This window comes from Papaver somniferum, chromosome 5, assembly GCF_003573695.1.
Source record: "Papaver somniferum cultivar HN1 chromosome 5, ASM357369v1, whole genome shotgun sequence".
Classification (NCBI taxonomy): domain Eukaryota; kingdom Viridiplantae; phylum Streptophyta; class Magnoliopsida; order Ranunculales; family Papaveraceae; genus Papaver; species Papaver somniferum.
In genome coordinates, this window is record NC_039362.1 from 152,427,930 (window position 1) to 152,438,163 (window position 10,234).

The 10,234-nt window shown below is 34.4% G+C and overlaps 2 protein-coding genes across 2 annotated transcripts; one reads left to right on the forward strand and one right to left on the reverse strand.

Moving 5' to 3' along the window:
- Positions 1-528: 528 nt before the first annotated feature.
- Positions 529-1,567, forward strand: LOC113277989. The gene is made up of 3 exons (XM_026526943.1): positions 529-825; positions 962-1,087; positions 1,186-1,567. The coding sequence occupies exons 1-3, from the start codon at positions 775-777 to the stop codon at positions 1,405-1,407; spliced, it is 399 nt and encodes a 132-aa protein (XP_026382728.1). The 5' UTR covers positions 529-774; the 3' UTR covers positions 1,408-1,567.
- Positions 1,568-2,434: 867 nt separating this feature from the next.
- LOC113283229 (probable aspartyl protease At4g16563) lies at positions 2,435-4,108 on the reverse strand. Its single transcript, XM_026532415.1, has one exon. The coding sequence runs from the start codon at positions 4,066-4,068 to the stop codon at positions 2,626-2,628; it is 1,443 nt and encodes a 480-aa protein (XP_026388200.1). The 5' UTR covers positions 4,069-4,108; the 3' UTR covers positions 2,435-2,625.
- Between the last annotated feature and the right edge of the window lie 6,126 nt (positions 4,109-10,234).

Consider the following 10,234-nt stretch of genomic DNA (forward strand, 5'->3'; position numbering starts at 1 on the left):
ATATCAGATCGTTTGTTTTTTCATTTTAATAATATTTGACTCTAGATCTGATTTGGCTCATACATCTGACTCGGACATGACACACTGGACAAATATCTGACCGGATATGAATGCCATTTTATGTCTTTATTGGTCAACATTTGAGCGAGACGTAACGAGTCAGATTCAGATGTAATGGATCGATATGACTCGAATTCGGAGGAATCCGTTCAATCAAGAAAAAAAAAACACGTAAGTTTGTCTTCCTTCTTCCATTACCAACTGGTGTCTTCCTTCTTCCATTACCAACCGGTTAGGAGTAGATATCAGTAGAGATGGGTAATTCATAATTTTTAATTTAACTTTTAGACTAATTAAGATGAGTAGTAAAGCTGAAACTGAAAACTAATTTGGCAGCCCTTATCAAATGGTGGTTAGTGGGTAAAATATGTTATTGTCACCGTCTGAGTTTTGCTTCCGAAGATACAGCTGGTCATACAGGGAAGAACACGCTTAGGCGGGAAAGAAAGCAATTTCTACTTCGTAAATTCCTAAATTCGTCCGATAACCTTAACCGTGATTCCCAAGTTTCTTCTCCGAACCCTAAAACACTTGTATTTACTCCTACTTCACTCCGGAGTCTCTCTGAGTTGCCTAATTACTACTTGTATTCTTCATATAAAACCAAAACTCCATCGCTAATTCCTCCCTGAATTATTTCACAACACAAAAAAAGCCCTAAACTTTCCTTATCTAAACTCTGTTATTTTTTTCTCAAGAACCCAATCAACAGCTATGTCGTTGGATCCTGATGAATACGCTGATCTCTGTGCTGATACTCGACAAGTAAGTAACATCTTCAAATTCCTTCTTCATTCAATTCTGTAATTACTCCAAATTAGGGTTTTGATGATTTTGATTGTGTATCCCTTAATTGTTTGAATTGCGAAAGCTAAAATCTTTTTCATTGTTCAAATTACAGGATCCTGATTTCGAAACTAGAAGACTTATAGTTGAATCACCTACTGCAAAAGCTAAGCGTATTGAAGCGTTGAGAGCTAGATGTGCTGGTCTCATCCATAAATCGGAGGTTTTTCTTCATCTAACTGTAAGTTAATCATATTCAGTCAATCAATATTTACCATTAAAATCTTATAATCCCTTATTTCAATATGACCTAATTCTGTTTCTGTTGTGTTAATCCAGGATGAGAAATCCCATTCCCTTAAGATGCGACAAGCCAAATTGAAAAGACAGAGAGACAGGGCAGCAGCAAGATTGGCATTAGAAAAATTGGAAAAGTCTATTCAGGTCTATGATCCCCTTGCTGCCATGAGGGAATATGAGATGCTTATATCTTGTAATGCGCCATACAGAAAACTCGATTGGCATCAGTTTCTGCAAAGTAGTGGTATCTCTATCAAATAAACTTAAGTTTGATCTATGTAGTCCGTTTTATCGGTTTTAGGCTCTTTTTTTTTGCTTTTCAATTTCAGTATAAAAGTGAGGAGAGTATGTGGATGATGTAATTATAAGACAATGAAGAAGAAGATAGTCTGTGTATATTGGGGCATGACTGGCATATGATCCTAAAGGGTATCAGTGGTGCCAACCTAGTTGGGATGACTGATGTCCCTTTGTGATGCCTCTGCCCATTCTTTGTTTTCTTTCTTTTTTAGCCTGGTTGCGGCTTCGTACGTTGTAGTCGTAGAATATTGCGAGAAACTTAATTATTTAACCAAGTTATCATTGTGAAAGATCTTCTGGTTATTGATTTTGTTATTGCTTTAGGCTTGTCAGTTTACTAGTTCATTAGCCTATTCTGTTGATGAGCTGAGAATATTAATGTAAAGTTTGTATGCGGAATCGCAATTTGCACTGTTGTTCATGATAAAACTTGGTAAAGCAAGACTGAATTTTGTTGCTAATCCATTTTGCACTTCAATCATCTACTGGATACGCTTCCTTCAGTTTAAGAGGTGAAATTGTTAGTTTCATTCATTTTATTACCGTTTTCTTTGCTTTTCGTATTTAGAAATATGTGCACAAGAAATGGAAGTAAAGGAATGGTTAATAATATATTTCTATGTTAAGTAGGTACAGGTCAAGCCACAGAACATTATCTGAAACTGAACGTTAAATCTGTTTAATAATGTCGGGACATGGTAGAATTTTTTTTGATTATCATTTGAAGAAAGGGACATGAATTCTGCTGTTAGTTGTGTCACAGATGCAATTCAACAGAGTGAAGGGGTTGGAAGTGAGTGGACTCTGATGAGCATTTCAAGCAGGAGCAAGATGTTGAGGGTGCAGAGAGAATCTAAAGAACGCCGAGGATGAATTAGAAGCAGAGGTATTTGTGTCACTGATAAGGACATATGCAGCTGCTGGTAAGACTAGTCGATTGATTCGACATCAATTAAAAGAAGGAAATGAAGAATCTCCACGTAGTGTGTGTCGAGAAAGAACCAAGTAGTAGATAGATACACAAATGTAAAGTCTTTGGAAGGCAGACAACTGTACCTGTCCTCAAATCATATACTATAAATACATTCTTTGTGTCACATTTACACAAAGAAGAAAGTTATGTAATACAGTACAATGTTAAATTTGGAAATGAATAGCGTCGCTCGGAAACATGTTTTTTCACTTACAAGTTTGTTGTCGGAACCCAAACCGTTCGTTTTTAAGATCAAACTCGGTGTAAAAATTCTGTTGTTGAAAATTCCCCAAAATTACTGAAGGTCCTTCTCCTCTAGTAGTGTCAGCATTATTTGTTACAATGGTAAGACAAACAACTTGGCTGTTACCAACAATCGAAAAATAGTTCGCTAATGGCAATTCCATCTCGGCTCCTCCTTTAAAATGAAAAGAGAGTCTGGGTAATGCCAACTTCATTCCCTTGTGATTTTCCGGTAACTCGAAACATGGTTTTAATCCGCTACTTATTTCGACTTCCGATGCTCGTCTGTAATTCCGCCGCACTTGGTTCTCTATCTCACTTGCTACTAACTCAAATATTCTTCCTTCCATGAACGTAAATGTCGAACCAGAATCAACTATTGTTCCACCATTACCATCAGCTCCTAGTGACAAAAAATCGTATGGAATTTTTACCTTTTTACCTCCAACGGTAATTTCCTTTAAACCCACGTAGTAATAAACAGAAAATCCCGTCGGGTTCTTAACAAACGGAGTATACTTAACACCAGTGGTTTTGGTATCACCGGAACCTGACCCGGTATGTAAAACGAGTTGAGTACTCTTCTCTGTGTTATCAAACCGGTGAGAAAGAAGACAGTAAGAAAACTTGTTGACACCGAGTTGACTCGGTAACGAAGCCTCACCTCGGCCGAATCCGGCAATTCCTGTCGGTATCCGAAGAGAGAAACGTGAACATCCGACGACGAAATTTGGAACTCTTTTTGGTTTGAGATGCAATGTTTCAGAGAGGAGAAGCCCAGTTGTTGAACCAGAACCATAGATAATCAAATAAGGTGGACAAATTTGTGCACAATTCGTTACACCTGGTGCACACTCTTGACATCTAGATTGGATATCATCGCCAGAGCCGTGATGAATCCAACTGCATTTTGGGTTTTGACAACCAATGAGTTTTGAGGATGAAGATAATTTGGGTTTATAAGATTGAATAACAGAATTTGATTTTGGTGATGGTGATGATGATGATGAAAAGGAACAATTTTGACAAATGTAATGGTCAGTACAAGGAAACCAAACTAAATTACTACCAGTATCCAACACAAAAGGGATACTGGTTTGTGGTGGAGTACCAAAAGTAAGTGAAACAGAGTACCCACCGTAGCTTTGTGGGTATACTGGTGTTGATAAATGAGTAGTTTTTTTATGTGGGTTTTTGAGATGATTAGCTCTTATTAATGATGTAGAAGCTAGATGGTTTAGTGTTTTCCATGGATCAGTTGATAATGAAGATTGGGTCTGAGTGTTGGTTATTTTCTCAAGAGGAAGTATAATAGAAGTTGGAGATGAAGAAATGAATGGTGAGAGAGATAGTAGAGTGAGGATACAGAGAAGAAGAACAATGGATAATGTTGATGAAGAATCCATGGTTTGATAGAGGAGTTGAGGTTATCTGTTGAGTGGTCTTCTTATACTAGGAACAGTAGGTGTAGTTGTATCCAGTTGGATTATATAAGTAAAACATGGAATTCGCTTTATCATTAACTATTAGTCTTTGTCATTCGCTTTTTGAATCATTACATTCCCCCATAGTAAATTTATCGTTCAACAGTTTAGGATTTCCTCATAGAACAATCTACTAGCTTATAATGTTACCATGCAGGACAACTTGTGACAACATAGGCCCCAAATCTTATACGAACTTTGTTCGCAATTCAAGAATATGCAAAACGATGTTTCAGTGGCTGGCCGTTTTAGAATGTGCAAACAGACAATTGATTTTCACTTAAAACTAGTTATCCTTCCGTCGGTGGAGTTTAAGAGGGAGAAGACTTCTTCTCAAATTAGTTGGATCCAGGAGTTGGACCACGTCTAATCAGGGGGATAGAGACTCTTAACTTTTGGCTCATCACGTGAATAAAATGACTATACCAAAGTCACGACATCAAAGTATGGGGGTTAAAAGGTTGAAAGGTTTTTCATCAACATGTTTTCAAAAGACTCCAGCCGCAGCAACATGTTGTAAGACACCGGCAACTACACCAGAGACACAAAAAACATCGGTAACAAATATCTTTTTCATCAACATGTTTTCAAAAGACTCCAGCCGCAGCAACATGTTGTAAGACACCGGCAACTACACCAGAGACACAAAAAACATCGGTAACAAATATCTTTTTCAGACCGATTCCGATGAAGATTCACACCGATTTTGTCCGATGATGACCGATTTTGGTTATCTCTGCCACTGTCACTTAGAAAAAACTCCTAGAAAATGGGTGAATTTGTGGATTCGTTTATACCTAGGTCATTTGTTTTACTTTGTTCTTTGAAAAACCTTGAGAAATGGTTGGATCCTAACATCTCTACTGATTGAAACGGTGTTATATGATTTGGATGAGTTACTTATATCCAAACTAGTCCGTTTAAACTTGTTTTGCTACTTAGAAATTTGGCCAGAATGGTTAAGATTCTTATACGGAATATGGTTTATAACTATGTTGCTAAGTATTGTGATTTTATTGGAGGTTGTTGCATGTTTTTAATATGTATAATTGCTGGAAATCCCTGAGTCAGTCCTGTAATCAATTCCGATTTTAAATCGGAGTATCATTATTAATATATATAAGACTTGCTTCTTTCCGAAAAACAAAAAAAACGTTTAAAGGCACAACAAATTCACTTGTTTCTTTTTGAGGGCAAGGATTATGAGATCAAAATGATTGAAAGGTTAATTGAAGGAGTGTGTTTCCCACTGTGGGAAGGAAAAAGCCAAACAAGCTATACGGCACTTAACATAGTATTTCAATTACAAAATTATTTTAAGAATAATATTTTTATATAAGGGGCACTTGGAGTGCCGTCCAAGAGATTCTTTTTGTAAGATAAAATATTTTCTATTAATATATATTATAAATCACTTCAACGCCATACGGGTGACCAGGTGACATATGTGTTTCTTTTTCTCAAACCGCATACCAAGTATTGTATAATGAATTCTCCGATAGAGTTTTCGATGAAATGAGGTTTTTCTCTACCCTTAGTAATATCAAACTTGCTCAAACTTGATAAAATCATTCATTTTTAATTTTTAATTGAGAGGATCAATTCCATAGCCTTTGCTCGTATGATGAAACAAAGAATCTCACTACTTAACATAAACATGGTGAAATTATAAAGGCAGTAGGTTAACATTTGCAATTGATAAACTGACTCAGATTGAAGAAAACAAACTGCTGGGCCGTTGAACATGTTTCAGAAATTAATAGATACAAAAATCTTTTGTCGCTGAGTTATGCAACACTGGATAATATTTTAAGCATGGACCGTAATGTAGATATGTTAATTACTGTCATATGAACATGTCAAATTCATACTCTTAGAGGAATGTGCACAAAAATGTATTATGTGGTCAATATTTGTTTGTTATGCAAGAGTACTTTATTTCCTCTTCAAGAGAGAAAATGGTGGATGTTTTAATTAGGAAAAACGTAGGGCGAAATAAAAGATTGTAAGTACTTGATGTTAGAGCATTCATTGGCCGAACCCTTCGAGTATTGATATATTAAGTTTAGTTGTCATATTTTAGTTTCAAAACTCGAAGCTGCTTGATTTGATTACTAGAGTCAACTTCGTTAGCTTAGACTAGGAACATAAAAATGTTGAAAGTCGCTCTTGTTGGTCATGAAGAAGCCGGAGACGTATCGGCATCAAAGAACACATCATCCTTCAGTTCGGTATTAGTAACAACAAACTTGACTTATTCCATTTCAATCATAGTTCTTTCAAGTCAGTACTTATTAAAAACATAACATACAAAGCAAAATTTATCTACTCGGTGACTTGGTCGTTACAATATGATCAAAGTATCAAGGAAAGATATATTAATTGTTTCTTACAACTTGAGTATATGGAGTTACAAAGTCTAGTTTATCTATTGGCTTCGTGAATCGACATAAAACTAATTGGTAACTTGTAATTATTTAGTTTTGAACTCCCGGAATGAACTCAACCCTTGGGTTTATATATAAAGAAATATCATAAACATGATCTAAGAAAGTATATTTGCGGAATTCTATTTCTTAGTCTAAAGAAAGTTCAGGATTGATCCTGGGATCGATCCCATTGTAGGACCAATCCCATGACCGATCTCAAGAGCAGGACCAATCCCTGACCGATCTTGTTTGACGTTTAGTCTGAATTTAAATTTTCAATATGTTTGGTGATCTTCAGGTTTGTACAAACATCGAGGTGTATTTAGATTGAATTTGGAATGTTTATACAATGTCGACATAGTGATTTGAACATGTACTAAACTATTATTACTTAATGTTCAAGTATATTCCTTGATTCTCAAGGTGAGATCCGGAAACCGATATCTTTTTAGATATTTGAATTTATATGCTTACGATATCCCAGAAGTTTGCATATCTCTAGTTACTATATTAGTAAATTTATAAATGTATGCTACCTGATATTAGTTTCCAACTAAGAGTGATTTCGGCATACTGGTTGGATTACAGTTGGAATTTGTCAAAATCGAAAATATACGTTTATTGCTTATCTTAAGGATTTTAAGATTTGGTAATTCCTTATTGTCCAAAAAAGCCTTGGTCAAAAACTATAAATAGTGAAGCTTGTATTCATACAAACTCATCCCTTGACACACTGCCGGATCATTAGTGTGGGAAGCCAACTCGTTGATATAAGAGAGTAATCTAATTAGGTGAAATCTTTTGTGTTTCCTTTATTTAAAGTCTTCTTTGGGATCAAGAATGTTTTGGTAGTACCGTTGGTGGGAAACTAAATCGTGTTGTTATTTTAGTTTTCCATTATTTATTTGATTGACTAGAGGTATAATTATCCTTAATCTATCAAACATGATTATTCCATGGTTCTTCTCATATGATATAAGGTCACTCAAGTTTGTTTGAGGATTGATTATTTCATATCCATTTGATTCGATATCTAAAGATAGAACTAGTGATCATCCAACGTTAATAGACTCCGTTCTATGTGTGCTCGATAATTAGTATGAATCAAGTTGTTTGTGCAGGTGATATTTTGAACAATGAAGATTAAAGACTAGAAGACTTTTTGTTTCTGGTATTCTGATCTTTATGATACTTCGTGTACACTTCATTATTTGGGATCTAACAAGCAGTTTATTTTATAAACGTCATACTTGTGGAAAGATTAGGCAAACTGGTTAGTTGCTTTTCCTCGATTTCTTGGCTAGAGATAGGTTATTCTTGTCTAGTTATGATCTTTGACCAAAGGAGTTTATATTGACAAACTAAAGAACCTTTATACTCAACTTTATCTCTGATCATTGCCAGGTTTGGGAGGTAGACAATGATCTAGTTACTGGAACAGGTTAGTCTTTTACTATTTTGGGTTACGATCCAAAGGAGTTGAGAAGCAGAAGTCTTCACAGCATGTGAATCTGCTTGAAATAGTGGACTTTATCTTGATATTCACGTGCATAGATCAAATTGTTATAGGAGTGGTGATACTGAAGGAACTGAGTAACTAGGAGTAGTTTACTTGGTCTCAATTATACCAAGTTGCGGTAGTCAATTTGTATAGCGGCTTAATTCTTAGAGTATTCAAAACTGGACTAGGTCCTAGGGTTTTTATGCCTTGCAGTTTTCCTCGTTAACAAAATTTTTTGTGTCATGTTATTTAATATACTTCCGCATTATAATTGTTACAGTTATAATTAAAGTAAATACACTTGTACGTTAATCAAACTTAGTACGATCATATTGATTGTTCGGTCACCAAATTAAGTTATATACCAAGTTACATATCTTTGAAGTACTAATTTTATCTTGTTGAAATAATTTGCAAATACTGTTTATGTAAGTTTATTTAAGGTGTGTCTATAATAGGTTAATGCGAAAAAGGTTATGGTGTACTTGGTACCCTCGTCTTTTTACTTGGTAAGATGTACGACGAAACAGCTAAACTGGTTTATATGACTTAGTTAAAGTCGTAATAAATGGATATCACCAACAACACAACTTAAGAATATCCTAAACAACAAGCAACATTTGGTAGATAATATACACGTGCGAGCGCTCAATCATAAAAAAAAAACTTGTTCAGTAAAAACGTGTGTCAAATAAGGTTTAGAAAGATTTTACAATTACATGGTGCCTCACAAATTGTCTTACACACAAACCACGTTCTCTATTTTATGATATCCACTACGTACTCAACTCCCAAGGACGAGTTACAAGTACTCAATTCTTAAATCTATAAAACAAAATAAGGGTAGGTAACATAACATGTTGTCAGTGGGATAATCAGCAACAACATTTCCTTGTTTTTACCTAAAATAAATTCATTAACTCAAACAATACATTAATAAATTAATAAAAGAAGAACCAAAACACCAAGAGATTTTACAAATACTGGTCATGACAAGTTAGCTTAATTAAATGTGAGAACACTGCTCAGTGGAACCCGCATATCTGGTATGTCAAGTTTAGATGTAAAAACTTACGCTTGAACTACTTACTCAAGTCAGACTTCGAAATAGGTTAAACTTCGAACTAAGGGTCAATTTGAATCTTGTCCTGGTTTTGATTATTTAACTCCAAAGTCTTCTTCAGTAAAGTTTTGAATTGCGCATTCATCATTCTTTAATAGTAATTCTTGTTACTGACCGAGTTCTTCATTTTTTTCTGCTAAATACCAATATTATTAGTGAATTAGGTTTTAGTTTTAGTTGGTTTTCATCTTTTTAAATTGACTTAATTGGATATATATATTTTTCGGTTTTTAAATTTTCTGTAACTAGGTTATTTTTGTTCTTCTTCCTAAATGGAGTCAAATTCATCATGCTTTAAGTGAATGTTGGAAAACCATATTAATGATTTACTAAATGTTTTTGACTTCTTGAGAGGAATTGTCTTTACATTAATGAACATCACTCTATTTTTAATCTTAATTGTCCTGTACTTACTAATTTGGTCTTTTTATATATATAAAAAAGAGACGACTATAGAGAAAAATTCCAATTCTTATAGCGCGAGTCATCTTTTTCCATTAAGATGACATGGGCTTTGATTTTATCCACATTGCTTTATTCCTCATCTTATTCATTATTTATTGAGATTATTAGGTTATTGGTTATGAATTTTTTACTTCTCAATCAGATTCTTACCAAAGGGCATAAGCACCTTGGCAACCACCTAGAATACTCCAACAACCTCGGCCTCCAAAGTTGCTATATTCTTCAATTAACTTACCAAAATAATACCTTTTAAGATTAGTATTTAATTACTTTGTGTATTAATATTAATTCAATTATAATAATGTGACTCATGTTTGAAAAACTCAGTAGAAGAAAAAAACTCGTGAAAAACAACAAAATTAGATGTGGATAAACATTCATAGGAGGGACAAATTAGAAGTTATTGGTTGGAATAACATACATACCGCCATTGTAATTAGTTATAACTACAATAAGACCTAAGGGTAAACACATTTTTTTAAAGTTTTGTGTGTAAACTCTAATTATTGTTTCATATATGTGTAAAATTAATTTTTTAATAACTACAGTTAAAACTTCACTAATGAATAC

Excerpts from the sequence above, each read along its gene's own strand:
- LOC113277989 (XM_026526943.1), top strand. The coding sequence starts at position 775 with ATGTCGTTGGATCCTGATGAATACGCTGATCTCTGTGCTGATACTCGA. Across the intron at positions 826-961 it reads TCTGTGCTGATACTCGACAA|GATCCTGATTTCGAAACTAG; the intron begins GTAAGTAACATC and ends TTCAAATTACAG. Across the intron at positions 1,088-1,185 it reads AGGTTTTTCTTCATCTAACT|GATGAGAAATCCCATTCCCT; the intron begins GTAAGTTAATCA and ends GTGTTAATCCAG.
- LOC113283229 (XM_026532415.1), bottom strand. The coding sequence starts at position 4,068 with ATGGATTCTTCATCAACATTATCCATTGTTCTTCTTCTCTGTATCCTC.